The sequence below is a fragment of the Lithobates pipiens genome, unplaced genomic scaffold (genome assembly GCF_037356315.1).
Source record: "Lithobates pipiens isolate NorthernLeopardFrog02 unplaced genomic scaffold, aLitPip1_a1.2 Scaffold_18, whole genome shotgun sequence".
NCBI classification, from domain to species: Eukaryota; Metazoa; Chordata; class Amphibia; order Anura; family Ranidae; genus Lithobates; species Lithobates pipiens.
The window spans coordinates 369,219,709-369,240,968 of NW_027507758.1; the positions used below are offsets into that span (position 1 = coordinate 369,219,709).

Here is a 21,260-nt window from a genome sequence, read left to right on the forward strand (position 1 = left end):
ATCAGTGCATTTGTATAGCACTGATTGCTGTATAAATGACAATGGTCCCAAAAATGTGTCAAAAACTTCTGATGTGGCCGCCATAATGTCGAAGTCACAATAAAAATCGCTGATCGCCGCCATTACTAGTAAAAAAAAAAAAAAATAATAATAAAAATGCCAGAAAACTATCCCCTATTTTGTAAACGCTATAAATTTGCGCAAACCAATCAATCGCTTTTTGGTATTTTTTTTACCTCAAAAATGTAGAAGAACACGTATTGGCCTAAACTGAGGGAAAAAAAAATGTTTTTATATATTTTTGGGGGATATTATAGCAAAAAGTAAAAATTAATTCTTTTTTTTCAAAATTGTCGCCTTTTTGTTTATAGTGCAAAAAAACAAACAAAAAAAAAAACACATGGGTGATCAAATACCACCAAAAGAAATCTCTATTTGTGGGAAAAAAAGGACGTCAATTTTGTTTGGGAGCCACGTCACATGACCGCGCAGTTGTCAGTTAAAGCTGAAAGTGGTTAATACAATACATATTAGATTTTACCTCCAGTATAGAATGAGCTTGGAAAGGCTATAAAAATGCTTATATAATGCATTACAATTTAACTAAACCCATTAGATTTTAGTTGACCAAAATGTAGTCGATTTTAGACTACTAAAATGCACTGGAGATTTTAGTCAACTAAAACCATTCAGATGACAAAAATTTGCCTAAAACTGCATCTTAGTCAAAAGACTGACTAAAACTAAATAGAAATAAGATGTAAAAATTTAAAAACGGACTACAAGAGTGTCTGGGATTTAAAAATTGAGAAATCGGCTGACAGGACTCAGACAGTTGAAAACAAATCTTCCAGGTAGCGAGTCCGGTCTTCCTCAAAATACAGCTGCAATTCCCCCACTTTTGCAATTTTAAATGAAAACCAAACTTAGGTACTTTTCAACTTTACCAAAGCAGGATAGGATATGCCTTGCTTTAAAAGATAAAGAATTTATCCACCCAGTAATTTTTCTCCATAGATTTAGAGTGGGTATGGATTACTATGCTTTGCCTACTGACCTGTGCCTGATAAAAGGCCCAAATGAGTAAAATAAGCAAAACCATAGACTACACAAAATATAATATGAACAATAATTCTCACCTGGTCCAGTCTCAAAGCTCCCTCTTCAAATCGTTGCTTGCGCAAGTTTTGCGCAATATGATGAAGATTGAGCACTGCATTGTGGATTTCATCAATGGTGTGCCAGGGTGAAATTGGGGGGAGCTCCTCAGTGCTAATCAGCTTGTTTGGATCCTCAATCATACTTTGTGCATGGTCATAGCTAAGCTTTACACAGGAACAGATAATAGTTCGGCCAAACCATTCTTCCAGAATCTGAGTACAGGGTTGTAAAAATACAAAGATTTTTATTTTTCTTATAACAGATTTATATGTAACCTATGCACCATTGCATGCTCTCACCTTTCCTTGAGGAGTAATTTTCCATATGACAGAAAAGGTAAGTCTTTCGGCCATAGGATTAAGGCTGCAAAGTTCTTCACAAAGTAATCTTGGCAACATAGGGATGACCTGAAAGAATACAGTTGTTAAAACATTTCTGAATAAAAGCATAACCTTTTATTACCTGAGATTAGAAGATTGTTTCAGACTTCACTATTAAAACCCAACCCTACCCAAACATTTTTTTTTTTATTTTTTTTTTATTTTTTTTTAACTGTGGGCTATACACTGCCATTGTCAGGTGACTAAAAACAGGCAAATAAAATCTGTAGACACTCTAAACATATACTCCTTCTCTTTGCCAGCATGCCTCAGTTTTGCAGTAAATAGGGAGATCACAGGAAACAGACATATTGGGGGGTTAACCTATGTCCTATACTGTACTCCAAGAATAGGAATTTAAAGGCAGATCAAAAAGCCTATCTTGCTAATCATACAATACGGTCACATTCTTTAAAGTGTTATTAAACCCCAAATCAAACTGAATACATTACAGCCTACCAATTCTTCGTAATGGTTGCATTCATTTTAAATGTATTTATTATTAAGCATTCTCTCTCATTTCACCTGGTGATTCTGCCAGTAGCACACTTCCCATCTTAGTGTTTGTAGCGTTTTTTCACGATACACACACAGGGTCAGTCCATTCATTTGAATGGGCTGCCCTATGCACGGCAATTGTGCCAAAGCAGCTCATGTACCCTATTGGGCATTTGCGCAGACAAAAACGCATGTCTTTTGGACGCGTTTTGTGTGCTATTAATGGATGGCACTGCAAGTGCAACGTGTATTTTGAGCGTGTTCATGGAATACTTTGATGTAAATAGGGCCTTAGGATGTCTGCATTCTGGATGAAAGTAGTAAAGCAGACACCACTCGACAGCAGCATGGTCTGTCTGTGGGAAAGGTAGAATAGTGACTAGCAGATTTGGATAGACTTGACTAACAGACGCTGAACTCCAGATAACACTTTATGAGAAGCTACAGCAGTTTTGAATAAAAAAGTGTACCATTGCAAGCACCCATCATTGTTAAATGGTTTGTCTCAACCCTGTGCCTACTTACTTAGTCTGGATAGCTTGGCCAGTTGAAGCTGAAAAATAACAGACTTACTGGCTGGATTATGAAATGAAAAAAAGTAAAAATGCCTTAAAAATAGATTTAATGTTTGTTTTTGGGTTTCACTATAGGACATCCGAAAGCAGTCCAACGGAGTGGTGGACAATAGCAGATAAACACTGACAGGTGCATATAACAGCAGGACAAGAGGAGCAGGAAGAGCTCAGAGAGCAACTTGAAGCCCTTGAACCCAGAACTGGTATTAGAGTTGAAATGGCAAGAAGGAGTTGCAGATGCAATTGGAAATATGCTCCTGCACTGTATGGGCCACACAATACGTGTGCTGTAAACTAAGCAGTAACAAAAATACATTTTAGGGCTGCCTCTCTAACTAGCTCCCCCTTCAACTAGCTCACCAAAGCACTTATTACAATAGTGAATAAATGAAAAAAAAAAAGGAGGTCACTATATTATCATTCAGCCTTATCCAATTTGCTACTCTTGCCACACTATGAATTTTGTGCAAACAAAACATGTAACATGGTATATCAAATCATCAGAAAACTTGCAGTTTTCCTTTTATAAAAGGCCAAGTTGTCCTTTTATAAAAATAAATAAATGCACATTTTTTTTTTTTTTTTTTAACTCTGTAGCCTGTAAGGCATTGCACCCGTGATCAGAAGATTGTAGGTGCAATGCGAGAATCCTGCAGGCTCTCAGTATACTGTCTACCCATGCCTCTAATACGGGCAGGCAGTTCCTGAAAGGCAGGAAGAATCAATTGACTAAAAGAGTGCTCCATTGTCCTCGCAGTTCATTAAGAACTACAAGCTGCCAGCCCCGGCAGCCAACAGTACTTGCAGTTCATTCATTTACAGAACTTTGTGAGGAGGCAGGAAGCTCCTTTCTGAAAGCATAATCTGATGAACACACCCTTGCTGGCCACACCTTTTTCCAGTTTTCATCACTGTCACACTTTGAATGACAATACCTCAAGCATGCAACACTGTACCCAAATTAATTTTTTATAATTTTTTAAGCTCAAGATTTATTTTAATGAAACATTTTTATTTTGCTAAATAGGTGAACATTTTGAAAAATATTTTTTTCTTAGTTATAAAATTTTGCAAATCTTTCATAAAATTAAGACCCAAATGTCTTAGGTTACATTTCTTTGATAAAAATAACCCAAATCAGTATGTTTAGCCTGTGTGAAGTCAGCGGGTTTACTCCCGCTTTAAGAAAAAAATAGGTCCTTTTGAAATTGATGGCCACAACACATCTCAAATAAGTTGGGAGAGGGCAACAAAAAGATGGCAAAGTAAATATTACTAACAAGGAAGAGCGTTTTGCCAAGAATTAGTTTATTCAGCAACAGGTCAGTAACATAACTGAATATTAAAAAACATCTTAGAGCTGCATGAGGCGGCAGTGATTTCATTGGTGGAGGACTTTCCCTTGGTGTACCCTGTAATTTCTTTGAGGGTGTTGTGTGCGGTGTCACTTTTGAGGACTGAAGATTAACCGCTTCACTTTTTATGGACTATTTTTTATTTTATTTCTAATTTATCACAATATAAATTTTTTCACTGTCAGCATGTCAATTCACAATTATATTTATGTGATTGGGATGGTCATTTCAATTTTTTGCACGTTGAGATCAATTTTTGGCAGTTGAATATAAAGCACATTATTCTTTACAGTGTTAAACTTAAGAGGGAACACTAAACTATGGTATACATGGCCCAGTACCATCTTTGAGATCTGTTGCTGCCATCAAATTCAAATATACCTTCTTTCTTAAATTGGTACACTGTATAAGATTTTTATCTCAAATTCCTTATTTCATAGGAAACCTGTGAAAATTACCTTCAGACGGGATGAAGTTCCAAATTATAATTGTTACGCAATTACGGAAGTTATGTAATTACAGAGAGCACACATTTTACAAGGCCGCCCAGTGCATGCTCCAAAACACTTTATCACAGAGTTCCTTTATATATGGGTTTCTTATCATACAGCACTCATACCAATTACTAACTAGGACTCCCAAATGCCAGGAAAGTCCCCTTTGAGTTGCTTACTTCAATCTATTTAAGTTATGCAAGTTGTTTACCACACAAGCTCAAGCCGCAATTTTATCTTCATTTAGACAAATAGAGAATATATACCAAATATAATATATATATATATATAATTATATTATATACACACACACACACAGTGCCTTGCGAAAGTATTCGGCCCCCTTGAACTTTTCAACCTTTTGCCACATTTCAGGCTTCAAACAAAGATATAAAATTTTAATTTTTTGTGAAGAATCACCAACAAGTGGGACACAATTGTGAAGTGGAACGAAATCTATTGGATAATTTAAACTTTTTTAGCAAATAAAGAACTGAAAAGTGGTGCGTGCAAAATTATTCGGCCCCTTTACTTTCAGTGCAGCAAACTCACTCCAGAAGTTCAGCGAGGATCTCTGAATGATCCAATGTTGTGCTAAATGACTGATGGTGATAAATAGAATCCACCTGTGTGTAATCAGGTCTGTATAAATGCACCTGCTCTGTGTTAGTCTCAGGGTTCTGTTGAAAGTGCAGAGAGCATCATGAAGACCAAGGAACACACCAGGCAGGTCCGTAATACTGTTGTGGAGAAGCTTAAAGCCGGATTTGGATACAAAAAGATTTCCCAAGCTTTAAACATCCCAAGGAGCACTGTGCAAGCGATCATTTTGAAATGGAAGGAGTATCAGACCACTGCAAATCTACCAAGACCTGGCCGTCCCTCTAAACTTTCAGCTCAGACAAGGAGAAGACTGATCAGAGATGCAGCCAAGAGGCCCATGATCACTCTGGATGAACTGCAGAGAACTACAGCTGAGGTGGGAAGAGTCTGTCCATAGGACAACAATCAGTCGTACACTGCACAAATCTGGCCTTTATGGAAGAGTGGCAAGAAGAAAGCCATTTCTCAAAGATATCCATAAAAAGTCTCGTCTAAAGTTTGCCACAAGTCACCTGGGAGACACACCAAACATGTGGAAGAAGGTGCTCTGGACAGATGAAACCAAAATCGAACTTTTTGCTCACAATGCAAAACGATATGTTTGGCGTAAAAGCAACACAGCTCATCACCCTCAACACACCATCCCCACTGTAAAACATGGTGGTGACAGCATCATGGTTTGGGCCTGCTTTTCTTCAGCAGGGACAGGGAAGATTGTTAAAATTGAGGGGAAGATGGATGCAGCCAAATACAGGACCATTCTGGATGAAAACCTGTTGGAGTCTGCAAAAGACCTGAAACTGGGACGGAGATTTATCTTCCAACAAGACAATGATCCCAAACATACAGCAAAATCTACAAAGGAATGGTTCACAAATAAACGTATCCAGGTGTTAGAATGGAAAGTCAAAGTCCAGACCTGAATCCAATCGAAAATCTGTGGAAAGAGCCGAAAACTGCTGTTCACAAACGCTCTCCATTAAACCTCACTGAGCTCGAGCTGTTTTGCAAGGAAGAATGTTGCTAATGCCTTGATAAAATCAAATCCGCACAGAAAGCCAGCAACACAGTACTTGACGGTAACTGTAGGCTTTCATAAACAGATGAGAGGAATACAGCCATAAAACATCAACGCATTTCTGCCTAAAATAGAAGGACGCTGCTCAGTTGAAAAAAAATAAAAAAATGCAGGTTTCCAGTGCATTTTCTGGTTGGCATGCACAGCTCCTGTGGGCAGTGAGGTTCTCTCATGGGTGTGTGTGATCTCCCTCATTCATGGGCACAGCTGTCCTCCCCTTTCTAACCACTTGAAGGCAGCAGTGGATGCCTAGCTGGATTGAGGTGGGCGGGCTACATTCACTTGGACATGATGTGCGTCTAGCTGAGCACCGCTCGGTGGTACTGCATATGAGCCGGCTGACGCATACGTAGTCTGGGATCGGGTCCGGCGACGTCATGGACTGGCCGTGGATGTGCTGCGATGACTTACTGGCTGGACAGGTTTCAGGCGGCTATATTTTGGGAGGTCATTTCCTCTCAATCTCCGAGGATGGATGGTGGTGATTTGTTTTTATGAGTGTCTTATAAGCGATTGTCGTTTTCTGCTCAGAGCATTCATCTACCCTACATCTTAAGTTTTAGAGTCCTTACCCTCTCAGATTTTTGACTGACTCTTGAATCCTCACTATGGATGTATGAGCCACTTGGTTCTTCCTGTTTGAGATGTATTTCTGATAACTGGGCTCTATGGGCAATTTACTAGCTAATCAACTTCTGCAAGGTGAGGTTTCAGGACCCTGTGAATAAAATGATCAAAGTATCTATTGCTAATATAGCTATACACTTTCTATTTTGATAACTGAAACCTCTAGACTACCATTGGTCTTTCCATCCTTTTTCAGTATCAAACATTATCTAGCACAATCAGATACTGGCCATCTTAGTGGTTTGGAATGTATGCCAGGTGCATATGTATGAGTTTTATGCAGTAACTGTTAAGCGAGTGCATTCAGAGGCAGTCAATACCCCTCAAGTTTATTTCATTATTTAGATTTCTGACATATATCTGTATGCCTCTGGATCCATCTAAGGGAACCAGTGTTTAGGGGGCTTTTTTGTTTGACTGCCTATGTCACCGTCCCCTTCAATATACTAGAAAAAGTATACGTGTGTATGGCTGTATAGATGTTATTTTGTAAGGGGACTAGGCCTTATACATCCCCTAAGCTGCAGACCTTTGAGTCTTTGTATCAATTTTTTTTCTTTGATAGTATCCACCCTTTACACCGCCACTTTATTCTCACACTCGCTCAGGGGATTGACAATTTTGGCATCACTGTGCTCCAGGTTATCGATGTGGGTTTTCCAGTGAGTACAGTTTACTTTGCCTTTGGCATCTAGTGGGGAATTCTCATGGGCTCTGCATGTTGATGTATATTTTGCCCTTGTGGCAGTTAATATACGTTTGCACCTGTCTCATGGTGCTACCTACAAAGTATGTTTTGGCTTATTTTCAATGCATTATCTTTCCTGTATGTTTTCTTCTACAGATAAATATTCCTCTCGGATCAAATTCTTGAAGATGCGGGTTTACAGCGAAACATGTAGAGCGTGAGATTGGATCTAAATTAGGTCATTTTTGACTGGAATGATATCTATATAAATGTTCATCTCCATCAGAGGAATCAATGTCCTATTAGAATTGTCTGGTTGTCCTTTTTTGGACTTTTGCACTATTATCCTCCCTCTTCTCTCCCTGTGTGTGTGAATTTTTAATACTGACACAAATTTGTATATTTCTTATAAAACCATTGTATTTTGTATTCATACCGTACAATTAAAGTTCTAAAGGCCTCAACCCCATTTGCTATGCTTTAATTTTATAGGATGTAAGTACTCTATAGCACTGTACATTTTCGTAGCACTAACCTATAATTACTACCTAGTTCAGTCAATTTATGATCAGGTAACATTTTCTATGCATGGAAACACTACAATATGTGCAGAAAGCAGATTGCCAACTAATGTCTTGAAGAACACTGTTTAAAGTGTCTTTGCAAATAATGGCCATTGCTACCCCATGAAAAGACCACCACTAGGGTGCCTGCTTGGTGTTTACAAATCTTTATGCCAAAAGACATGTTGAACCCAGGTGACGACTCCGTAGTCGAAACGCATTGGGTGGACTCCTCTGCAGACATCGCTGTTTCTCCATTCATGTACATGCCATTTTTGATATCTTCAAAATGTGAGTTTTTTTATGCCTATTCATTAAAAAGTTCTACGTGACAATATTACACTATGTTGGGCTTTTGTTTTTATGGTTCTATGTACGAGACCATTACCTCATCTCTCATTGGATATTAATGAATTTCTCGCCTATTTGACGTGGTGGTGCAAGCGGAGTTTGTGGAGTATCTACACCTACTGGGTTGAATTCCATATATAAGCCTACATGACTTGGGGGGCATACGCCTGACCAAGTCCAAGTCTTCCGGTAAGCCTCCCCCATTTTCACGGTGGCGATGCATGTATGAAGAGTACACTTCTTGAAAGTTATTTCTGGGAAAGTTGTTCTTCTACAAATTCATTATTGGACTTCACAGTTTGGGACTTATTTAGCACTTGCACATTTTTCTGAGAATTATTCGTGAAGGATTCCTTTTTTCACATATATTCATATTTCAAAGGCTCATTTAACTGCTTAAATGTGGTTTTCGTGGTTTATGTTTATTTATCACTAGGGAATATGCTTCTCTTGATTTGAGATTTATATGGTGACACGTATAAAATTTAAAATTTTTTTCTTTGTTACATCGCTACACATATATTTTTCCTTTCTCCATTTATGCTTTTTTGTCTAGAAGCTGTGTTGGCAGCTTAATAAAGTTTATCGTCACAGCCCAGTATATAGCAAAATACTATTTAAGCTTTGGACCCCTTCCTAGCCCCAGAAAAAAATTAAAAAGGAATCCGATCTCTTAAACTGATCCATAACCTCCAAGTATCTTAATACACATTTCCTGACATCTAACCTGTGGAAGATGTGCTCCTGTTCCCTCACAGGATTTGAACAAAAAGTGGATAGACAGATTTCCTGGCTCCTATGAAATTATGAAGCTACCTTTGGCAAAAAGTCCGGATCGGTTTTAAAAATAATCCTAATGGGAAAAACTTGAAGAAAACGTGCCTTGAGAGGGTTTCTAGCTCACTAAGCCTCCTTGCGGGTTAAAAATGTTACCACACAAGACTCAATAGGCTCAAAAGGATCCCCTGTAAGAGCCTTCAATACTAGGGAGAGATCCCAAACCGGAAAAGGATGAGAGCCGACTGGTCATTGCCTACCTAAGGCTTTAAAGATCCTGGATATCCAAAGATGCACTGCAAGTTAAAGCAGAAACTTGACCTTTAAGAATACTAAGGGCCACTCCCTTATCTGCCCCACTTTGTAAGAACTCCAGCACTGCTACTGGGCTGCTAAAGGAGCTCTCAGCGTACCAAGAATTGAACTTCTTCCAGACAGATAGAGGTCTTCCCTGGCCGGCAATATCCAAGGCAGTTCCACCACCAGCTTCTTTAGAAGTGAGAACAGCAGCCTTCTGGGCCAGTGTGGTGCTATCAAGATCCGGGGTTGTGTCCTCTGGCTGGATTTTCCTCAAGACTGCAGCCAACAGAACAGGAGGGGGGAAGGCATAACACTTGGAAAAATGCCAGCTCTGAGAAAGAGCATCCCCCGCTATTGCCCCATCCCAGCGGTTCAGAGGGAAGAGGGGAGATTTTGCATTCTCCCTTGAAGCGAAAAGATCCACACATGGGACACCCCCCCACCCCCTTCTAGACTTGACTCAGGACCCACTCGCCCTCCCTCAGCTTCATCCTGCTGAGCAAGCCTGCCATCTGATTTAATTCCCCCTTCAGGTATACTGCAGACAGTGAGAGCACCATGACTTCAGCCCAGTTGAAAATTGTTTCTGTCAGAGCCCAAAGGGAGCCACTTCTGGTGCCCCTGTCTGTTGATGTAAGCAACCGCTGATGAAATGAACTTCCCCGCGTCTTCGACTCTCCAGGATCCCTGTGCCAGACTCATCCCCAGGTGTGCTCCCCAATCCATGCTGCTTGTGTCTGTTTTGACGACCTTGGATACTGGCAGTACCCTTTCCAGACCCTGCGATAGATTTGCTGCCTTCCTCCACCACTACATGGACCTCTTTACCCCTATTGGAATAAGAACTGTTGAGTCCAAGGACCTCTGAGTGCGGTCCCAAACTTCCAGAATGAACAACTGTAAAGGACAGAAGTGCAATCCCACCCACCTTACCACTGGGAGGGCAGATGTCAGACCCAAAGCTGACATGGCCTTTCTTATGGAGATTTCTTGATTGCATTGTAGGACTGCCAAGGCTTTGTCCATTTTGCAAATTTTCTCTTCTGGACACTCTTTGCTGGGATGAGTCCAGAATGTAACCTAGGAACATAACCCTCTGGGATGGAACCAGGTTGTATTTCTCCAAATTTAAGAGCCATTCAAGATGCTCCACCACACTCCTTGCTTCCTGCAAATCCTGGACCAGCTGCTCTGGCGAAGGAGCAAAGAGGAGCAGGTCATCCAGGTATGCGGCTACTGCGATTCCCCAAAGTCACAAAAAAGCCAGAGCCTCCATCACGTTGGTGAATATCCGGGCAGAAGAGGATAGCCCAAAGGAGAGGGCTTGAAATTGAAGATGTACTATTTTCTCTCTGGACCTTACTACCTGTCTGAGGAATCTGACTGTCCTCCGTGATCAGAATGTGCAGAAAGGAGTCTCTTAGATCTATGGACGCCGTGTAGCAATTTGGAGGAAGCAGTGTTTTCACAGAAAAAATGGAATCCATCCAAAACCTCTTGTAGGAGACTGATAGATTCAGGGGTTTCAGGTTCAAGATGAGCCTGAACTTCCCTGAGGGCTTCTGAAACACAAAAATGTGGGAGTAAAACCCTCTGCCTATCACCCCAGGTGGGACTTGTGACACTACATCCTGGGGTGTTATGTGACTTGTTAATGTTACAAGGTCTCAGGTGTGAATGGGGAGCAGGTGTGTTAAATTGGGTGTTATCGCTCTTATGGCTATAAAAATATTGCCAATACACTGAAACTGAGCTGCAGCGACCAAGACCATACAGCGGTTTACCAGGACAGGTTCTACTCAGAACAAGCCTCTCCATGGTCAACCAAAGAAGTTGAGCACACGTGCTCAGCGTCATATACAGAGGTTGTCTTTGGGAAATAGACATACGAGTGCTTCCAGCATTGCTTCAGAGGTTGAAGGGGGTGGGGGTCAGCCTGTCGGTGCTCAGACCATCTGCACACTGCATCAAATTGGTCTGCATGGCTGTTGTCTCAGAAGGAAGCCTCTTCTAAAGATGATGCACAAGAAATCCTGCAAACAGTTTGCTGAAGACAAGCAGACTAAGGACATGGATTACTGGAACCATGTCCTGTGGTCTGATACCAAGATAAACTTATTTGGGTCAGATGGTGTCAAGTGTGTGTGGTGGCAACCAGGTAAGGAGTACAAAGACAAGTTTGTCTTGCCTACAGTCAAGCATGGTGGTGGGAGTGTCATGGTCTGGGGCTGTATGAGAGCTGCCTGCACTGGGGAGCTACAGTTCATTGAGGAAACCATGAATGCCAACATGTCGTGTAACATACTCAAGCCAAACCCGATCACCTCCCTTCAGAGACTGGGCCACAGGGCAGGATTCCAACATAACGACCCCAAACACCTCGTAGACAACCACTGCCTTGCTAAAGAAGATGAGGGTAAAGGTGATGGACTGGCCAAGCATGTCTCCAGACCTAAACCCTACTGAGCATCTGTGGGGCATCCTCAAACACAAGGTGGAGGAGCGCAAGGTGTCTAACATCCACAAGCTCCATGATGTCATCATGGAAGAGGACACCAGTGGCAACCTGTGAAGCTCTGGTGAACTCCATGCCCAAGAGGGTTAAGGCAGTGCTGGAAAATAATGGTGGCCACACACAATATTGACACTTTGGGCCCAATTTGGACATATTCACTTAGGGGTGTACTTACGTTTGTTGCCAGCGGTTTATACATTAATGGCTGTGTGTTATTTTGAGGGGACAGCAAATTTACACTGTTATAAAAGCTGTACACTCACTACTTTACATTGTAGCAAAGTGTAATTTCTTCAGTGTTACATGAAAAGATCATAAAATATCACTTTTGTGAGATAATAGGATTTTTGTACTCACCGACCGACACAGCGCCTCTCTGTAGCTAAATGGGTTTGTTAGCCTGCCACTAGGAGAACTAGTCAAAATTATAACAATACACAGAATTGGCAGTACCGCCCAGGGGGTAGACCCTGTGCCAACAACCCTCCCTGCTGCCTCAGCAGACTCAGTACGTCAAAAATCAGTATAACGTAGAGAAAAAGAGGGATGGGTGCTGTGTCGGTCTGTGAATTACAGAGAGAAGGATTTTACGGTGAGTACAAAAATCCTATTTTCTCTTGGATTCACCGACCGACACAGCTCCTCTCTGTAACTAAATGGGACGTCCCCAAGCAGTGCCAAACGAGGGGTGGGAAAAACCAGCATAAAAACTTCATCCACCATGGCAAGTGGGAACTAGTGAAACTAAACCCACAAAAAAACAGCAGTGTACGGAGAACACACCGCCACATAACTGGATATTCTCAACAGGAGAGATCCCCAACATCGCAATTTTTTGCGGAAGTAATGCAACAGTGCATTAACAGAACAGTACTGCGTTTTTTTCGAAAAACCAGGACAAAATCTCAATTGCAACTACACGGCCGCCTGCAAAACGTTGGGGCCAAAACAGGCATCAGCCGATGCACTGACGTCTACCTTGTAGAACTTGGTAAACGTATGGACAGACGACCAGGTCGCCGCCTTACACACCTGAGCAACCGACGCTTGGTGTCGGAAGGCCCAAGACGTTCCGATTGCCCTTGTAGAGTGGGCTTTGACCGTAAAGGGGGGCACCTGCCCCTTCAAGGCGTATGTTTGGACTACAATCTGTCTGATCCACCTGGAAATGGTGGCCGACGAGACCGCCATGCCCTTCTTTGGACCAGCCACCAAAACAAACAGCGAGTCTGACTTCCGAAAGGGAGCTGTGGCAGACAAATACACTTTTAGAGCCCTAACCACGTCGAGAGCGTGAAGGGACACCTTTTTGGGGTGCTTTGGCTTAGGACACAATGATGGTAATACAATGTCCTCATTGATATGAAAAGCCGAGACCACCTTTGGTAGAAAGGACGGTTGCGGACGCAACACCACCTTATCCCTGTGGATGACCAGATAAGGCAACTTGCAAGACAAGGCTGCCAATTCCGAGACCCTCCTGGCCGAGGTGATGGCCACTAGAAAGACCACTTTCTGTGAAAGGGTCAACAGAGGAATCTCCCTGATATTCTCAAATGGTGGCTTCTGAAGCGCCAACACCAGGTTCAAATCCCATGGGGGTAACGGACGCACCGGAGGGACTACATGTCGCACCCTCTGAACAAAGGTACTCACTAATGAGTGAGACGCCAGGGGTCGCTGAAAAAAAGCCAGGGCTAAAATTTGCCCCTTAATGGTGCTCAACGCCAATTTCTGGTCTAATCCTTGCTGAAGAAACAGCAGGATCCGGGATATAGAAAAGGAGCGCGGATGCCACCCTTTCTCCTCAAACATGGAGATATAGGCCTTCCAGGTACGACGATATATCTTCCGTGAAGAAGATTTCCGTGCACTCAACATAGTTGGAATCACCAAGTCCAACAGATCCCGGTTCCTCAGCGCCTGGCTCTCAATAGCCATGCTGTTAAAGCCAGCAATGGTAAAGCAGGGTGAAAGATTGGACCTTGAGATAGGAGGTCCAGTCGCAGCGGTAGTCGCCAGAGAGCGTCTGCCACCAGACCTACCAGGTCTGTGTACCAGGCCCGCTGAGGCCAATCTGGGGCAACCAGGATTACTGGAATCCCCTTAGCTTCCACTCTGCGAAGCAGACGTGGCAACAGCTTCAGTGGAGGAAAGGCGTAGATCAGCATGTACTGATCCCTCGGAGCCACCAGCGCGTCTGACGTGCCTGCCCACGGATCTCATCCTGGACACGAATCTTGGCACCTTCCGATTGAGACGGGAGGCCAATAGATCCATATCTGGTGTGCCCCATTTCAGGCACAGCAGCCTGAATATCTCCGGATCCAATGCCCATTCTCCTGGGTCCAGCATCTGTCGACTCAGATAGTCCACCTGACAATTTTCCACCCCCGGGATGTAAATGGCTGACAGGGCCAGAACAAAATCGCTCTGCCCACCGAAGTATGTGAGTGACCTCCCGAGCAGTGGCTGAGCTTCTTGTTACCCCTTGGTGATTTATGTACGCCACAGCCGTAGCGTTGTCAGACTGTATCCTGATTGGAAGTCCTTGAAGACTCAACGACCATGTGTGGAGGCACAGCCTGATCACTCAATTCGAGCAGATTGATCGGCAACTTGGATTCTTCAGTCGACCAGAGACCCTGAGCCGAGTGAACGTCCATCACTCCACCCCAGCCGGATAGACTGGCGTCCGTTGTGATCACCGTCCATTGGAGAGGTAGGACCAACTTTCCTGACCGAATCACCGGGGATCTCAGCCACCATAGCAGGGAGTCTGACTGACTGGCTCACCTGGATCGAGCGATCCAAGGACAACAGGGATTTGTCCCATTTCGACAAAATCTCCTTTTGCAAGACCCTGGTGTGAAACTGGGCATACGTGACAGCCTCGAAGGCGGCCACCATGAGTCCCAGGACTCGCATGCAAAAGCATAGTGACGACCGCTCGCGATTCCACAGCAGTTTTATCGCGGCTCTGAGAGTCTGCACTTTGTCTGAAGGGAGAAAGACTCCCGCTTCCTTGGAGTCCAGCAGCAAACCTAGGTACTCCAGACGCTGGGTCGGTACAACCACCGACTTCTTTAGGTTCAACAGCCACCCAAATTCTTGCAAAGTCTGCATGGTGATCGTAACATCCTCCTCCAACTCTAAGGCGTAAGATGTTCTTAGGAGATCATCCAGGTATCCCATGATCGCGATCCCGCATTGTCGCAGCAACGCCAAAACTCTAGCCAATACCTAAAAACTCGGGGGGCTGATGCCAGGCCAAATGGTAGAGCCACAAACTGATAGTGGGCTTCCCCAACTGCAAAACGCAGAAACTTTTGATGCTGCAGACATATGGGTATGTGCAGGTAAGCATCCTGGATGTCCAAAGATGCCAGGGAGTCCCCTTGATGGAGTGCAGCAACTACTGAACGAACTGATTCCATTCTGAACCTCTGCACTTTTACAAAGTGATTCAGGGCTTTTAAGTCCAAGATCGGACGTACCCCTTCCTTCTTGGGAACCACAAACAGATTTGAGTAGAATCCCTGAAAGTGTTCCGATTTCGGAACTGGTACAATCACCCCTCGACTCAGCAAGTCCCCTACCGCCCCCAACAGGGCCTCCCGGCGAACCAGGCCATGGGTATGCTGGAGGGGAAGAATCTGTTTGGCGGCCAAGAGAGAAATTCTATCTTGTAGCATGAGGAAATCAGATCCCAGACCCATTGGTCGGATAACTGGGAGGACCACAGGGCTGCAAACTCCCGAAGGCGACCCCCCCACCCGAGACATGGGTGGGGGCAAACCTTCATGCGGTAGCACTTTCCCCAGCGATCCCCTGTACACACACACCGCCAGCAGACACATGCAGCCGCCACCCCCCCGGGGGGGGGGGGGAGGCAAGATAGGGACGTGGGAGAGAAGAGGAGGTGGTGAGGTGGCCCTCGAATCGACCTCCCAGGGAATGCCTAGCTGCTCAACGCCCCGAATCAGGGAGAGCCGTACTTACCAGCCCTGAAGAGCTGCGAGACATTCCATCACAGACCCACTCCTGCGCAGTTACAGGGTGGCTGCTGGCCTTGGTATACTGTGATCCAGACATCAGTAGCCCGGTCATATTTATCCCACGGAGCATTGAAGCTCACCGAACACCTCTGGAGCTGAGGTATGTCGTGGCCTACCGAGCTGTAGCTGCGACTTGCACACGCTCAATGGCCGGACTGGGGGGGGGACTACATGGATAACTCAACCAGCCTGTCACCCAGCCGGAAGTTGATAGAAGATCACAGGATCAGTCATCTTGCACAAAAGCACAAGTCCTGCATCAAAAAAATGGACCGAAGGGTCCGCAGGTTTCCTAGGTCATTCTCCTTCACTAAGCAAAATAAAACTGAAGCTGCTGAGGCAGCAGTGAGGGTTGTTTTTTCACAGGGTCCACCCCCTGGGCGGTACTGACAATTCTGTGTATTGTATTACAATGTTGCCTAGTTCTCCTAGTGGCAGGCTAACAAACCCATTTAGTTACAGAGAGGAGCTGTGTCGGTCGGTGAATATAAGAGAAACTGTTTTTAAAGCCATGGCAATTTTAGGCTTAGGAACATTTGGAATTTGTTTAACAATTTTTAGATGAATCTTTTTGCAGATTGTTGAACCTCTACCCATCTTTACTTCTGAGGCACTCTTGACTCTCTAAGACAGTGGTCAACATCAACAACCCTGTCCTCATGGTCCACTAATAGGCCAGGTTTTATGTATTACCTTGGGGAGATACAGACTAGTCCAGACCAGTTCGACTCACACTTCGGGTGATCGCCGAATAGCGAACAATTTGTGGTGTTCGCAGCAAATTCGAAAGCTGTGGAAAACCCTTTTAAAGCTAATTTTAAAGGCTTATATGCTTGGTATTGTCATAAAAAATGTTTGAGGACCTGGGTCCTGCCCCAGGGGACCTGTATCTATGCAAAAAAAAGTTTTTAAAACAGCCGTTTTTTCGGGAGCAGTGATTTTAATAATGCTTAAAGTGAAACAATAATAGTAAAATAGTCCTTTCAATTTTGTACCGGGGGGTGTCTATAGTATGCCTGTAAAGTTGCGCATATTTTCCATGTTTAGAACAGTCCCTGCACAAAATGACATTTCTAAAAGGAAAAAAAAAGTAATTAAAATTTAAAACTACTCGCAGCTATAATGAATTATCGGGTCTCGGCAATACAGATAAAAGTCAATGGAAAAAACAGCATGGGGACCCCCCCAAAAATCCATACCAGGCCCTTTGGGTCCGGTATGAATATTAAGGGTAACCCCAAACCAAATTTTATAAAAAAGTGTGGGGGTTCCCCCAAATTCCATACCAGACCTGATATTAAGGGGAACCCTGTGGAAATTTTTTTTTAATGGTGTAGGGCTCCCCTTCAAAATCGGGCAACCCCAGGCCAAAAAAAAAAAAAAAAAAAAGGCGTGGGGGTCCCCCCAAAAATCCATACTAGATCCTTATCCGAGCACTCAACCTGGCAGGCCGCAGGAAAAGAGGGGGGCGAGACAGCGACCCCCTCCTGAACCGTACAAGGCCACATGCCCCCAAAATGGGGAGGGTGCTTTGGGGTAGCCCACAACCCTTGCCTGGTGGTTGTGGGGGGTCTACGGGGGGGGCTTGTCGGACTCTGGAAGCCCCCTTTAATGAGGGGACCCCAGATCACGCCCCCCCATTTGAAATGATAAGAGGTACATTGTTCCCCTACCATTTCACAAAGTGTCAAAATGTAAAAAAAAAAATCTAGGGACAAGTCCTTTATTAAAAAATAAAAATGTCCCACAAAGTCCATTTGTATTTATCTCTCACTCCGCTGACGGACCGGTGACCCCGCCCCCCTCTGATGCACGGGGACTTCCCGATGGCTTCAGAGGGGGTTGGGGCCACCCGTTTATGTACCTGAAGGGTCTGGTATGGATTTTGAGGGGGCTCCTATGCCATTTAAAAAAAAATAAAAAATTGGCGCAGGGTTCCCCTTAGTATCCATACCAGACCTGAAGGACCTGGTATGGAATTTGGGGGGACCCCCACGCAATTTTTTCAATTTTGGTCTGGGGTTACCCTTAGTATTCATACCATGCCCTTTATATTTTTTGGGGGGTAGACCCCCATGCCATTTTTTTTCCAATTACTTTTAACTGTATTGCCAGGACCAGACAATTCATTATAGCTGCGAGTAGTTTTAAATGACTTGTTCCTTTAGAAATGTCATTTTGTGCAGGGATTGTTCTAAACATGGGAAAAATGCGCCACTTTACAGGCATACTATAGACACCCCCAGATACAAAATTTAAAGGAATATTTCACTTTTATTGTTTCACTTTACGCATTATTAAAATCAATTCTCCCAAAATAAATGTCAATTTTTAAAACTTTTTTGCATGACCCAGGTCGCCAAACACTTTATGAAAACAACTTCCATATTAACACTTAAAATTAGCACTTTTGATTTTTCACGTTCGTGTCCCATAGACTTTTTTTTTAAAAAAAAAACGTTATTTTCTTACAAACATAGAATACAGACGCACAGCACAGCCAGCATCCGGCTATCAACAGGGAGGGGACCCACGCAGGGGTCACAAAGTATTGCTATAATATCAAAAATCATTAGAATATCAATGACGACCTTAGTAGTGCAACAACAGTAGATTGCCATGGTTCCTGCTCCATGGAAGGACCAAACAATGAGTCAGCCCACCTAGAATATCTTGCAACCCCGGGTTGGTCTATTAGGCTGCTAAGAAGGGCCCTCATATCAGAGATCACTTAATTTGCTGCAGCAGTGGAGGGTTCCACTAACCACTTACTCCAGACTCAATTTTTTTTTGGACAGCCTCTGTGTGTATAGGCGTTTCTGTAAAGGGGTATCGCATTGTTAACAAGTGATTTCCATGAGCCTATAGAAGGAGGAGTTTTTCGCTTCCAACATAGGACGATGGATTTCCTGGCATAGAACAGCAGGAGACCCAACAGGGTTCTCTCAGCCACTCTGGGCACCAAGTCCTCCACTAGCCCCAGCAGGCATATTTTTGGGGATGGAGCAATAGAGCAGATCATTCACCTCTGAAAGAATTTGTGACCAGAAGCCTGCAATTACCGGGCAGGACCAAAAGAGGTGGCTATAGTCCCCGGGATCATGGTTACGCCAGCATGCCGGGAAGAAAGAAGACCTCATCTTGTGCACCCAAACGGGAGTCAGATATGCCCTATGGACAATCTTATATTGAATGAGGTGGTCCCTCAAGGAACCCAGTATTTTAAATGGGAAGCCCCACACATTCCCAGTCCTTCCTCGGAACATCCCGGCCCCATTGCTGATGGAGCCTGGACAGCTCAGGAGACCCGGAGGAGATATGCATATAGTACTGAGGTGGGTTTTTCGGTACAATCAAATCGCAAAATCCGCTCTAGGTCCAAGTATCCCATAGACTAACGGTGTTCAAACTAATTTTTTGCCTGTTCTGCTGCAAACCAAACCGGGGGGTGTTCGGCTCATCCCTACTGAACAGATAAAAAAAAAAAATATATATATATATATATATATATTAGAATATTTAAAAGACAAAAAAGTAGCAAATGAGATAAGCTTATTATGTGGATTTACATACACCAATTCTGATACCACATCCTTCTATTGTGATATGGTTCTTGCAGTGTTGCAATTACAATTTAAAGTGATACTAAAACACACACTGTTTAAAACTGTCCCTTCCATTTCTGTATGTGGATGATGGCAGTGTAATTGTTTTAATTAAAAAAATAATAATAATCTAAGTACCTTTTTCGTAATTGATATACAGCTGTCACATGACCCAACTTTCTCTCACCCTGTCTGCAGGGAAACCTAAGCAGGAGGAGCTTCTACTACTCTGATGTTGGTCACATGTTTAAAAAATAAAATAAACTGCCTTTGGAATACAGAGTTAATATCAATACTGTAAATGGTTTTAAATTTTCATACAAATATATATTTGAAATCAAATCTATTTTTTGGCAACATGGTGTGGGTGGATTTCTGCCAGTTTCAGACTGTTACCCCCCGCCAACCTGTGTCTTAGAATGATAGGTAAATCCTTCATCAATCCAATCTACAGTGGATACATAAAACATCTAAATACCACTGTTAAAATGTCAGGTTTCTGCGATTTAAAAAAAAAAAAAAAATCATTTCAGAACTTTTTCCACCTTTAAAGGTAACCTATAAACTTTACAACTCAATTGAAAATCAAACAAATGGTTTTTTGTTTATGTACACACCCTCTTATAACGGAGGAAGTATCTGTGTTCAGAGTTGAGCAATCACATTCAAACTCATGTTAAATAGTAGTCAGTACAAACCTGCCATCATTTAAAGTGCCTCTGCTTAAACCCAAATAAAGTTCAGCTGTTATAGTAGGTCTTTCCTGACATTTTCTTAGTTGCGTTCTACAGTAAAAGCCATTGTCCGCAGAGAGCTTCCAAAGTCAGGGGAAGGGTACAAAAGAATTTCCAAGGCATAATATATACCATGGAACACATGGAAGACAAGAAAACTGGTCAGGGAGGCTGCCAAGAGGCCTACAGTAACATTAAAGGAGCTGCAGGAATATCTGGCAAGTACTGGCTGTGTGGTACATGTGACAATCTTCCATATTCTTCATCCGTCTAGGCAGAGTGGCAAGAAGGAAGTCTTTTGCTATGTAGAAAAACATCCAAGCCTGGCTAAATTTAAGAAAAATGCATCAGAAGCCTCCCGAACGCATGAGGAAAAATGTGTTACAGTCTGATGAAACCAAGGTTGAACCTTTTGGCCATAATTCCAAAAAATAGGTTTGGTGCAAAAACACTGCGCATCACCAAGAGAACACCATACCCACCATGAAGCATGGTGGTGGCAGTATTATGCTTAGTTGAGGTAGAGGGAATTACAAGCAGTTCAAAATAACAGTAAATATTGGCACACAACCGTCGGGCTTCTGCTAGAAGGCCAAACATGGAACAGGAATGCCATCTTTCACCATGACAACGACCCAAAGCATACATCCAAATCATTAAAGGAATGGCTTCACCAGAAGAGGATTAAAGATTTGGAATGGCCGAGCCAGAGCCCAGACCTGAATCTGATTGAAAATCTGTAGGGTGAGCTGAAGAGGGCTGTGCACAGGAGATGCCCTCACAATCTGACAGATTTGGAGTGTTTTTGCAAGGCAAAGTGGGAAAATCTTGCCAAGTAAAGCTGTGCCATGCTGATAGACTCATACCCAAAAAGACTGATTGCTGTAATAAAATCAAA

The 21,260-nt window shown here is 43.2% G+C and overlaps 1 protein-coding gene across 18 annotated transcripts in view; it reads right to left on the bottom strand.

Annotated features, from left to right (window-relative positions):
- Positions 1-21,260, bottom strand: part of DIS3L2 (DIS3 like 3'-5' exoribonuclease 2) — an 867,027-nt gene that overhangs the window by 281,106 nt on the left and 564,661 nt on the right. For all 18 annotated transcript variants that reach the window (XM_077487662.1, XM_077487653.1, XM_077487654.1 and 15 more), the window contains 2 exons: positions 1,461-1,568; positions 1,140-1,373 (listed from right to left, as the gene is read on the bottom strand). In XM_077487662.1, coding sequence (XP_077343788.1) covers positions 1,140-1,373; positions 1,461-1,568 — 342 coding nt within the window. The remainder of the gene's footprint in view (positions 1-1,139; positions 1,374-1,460; positions 1,569-21,260) is intronic.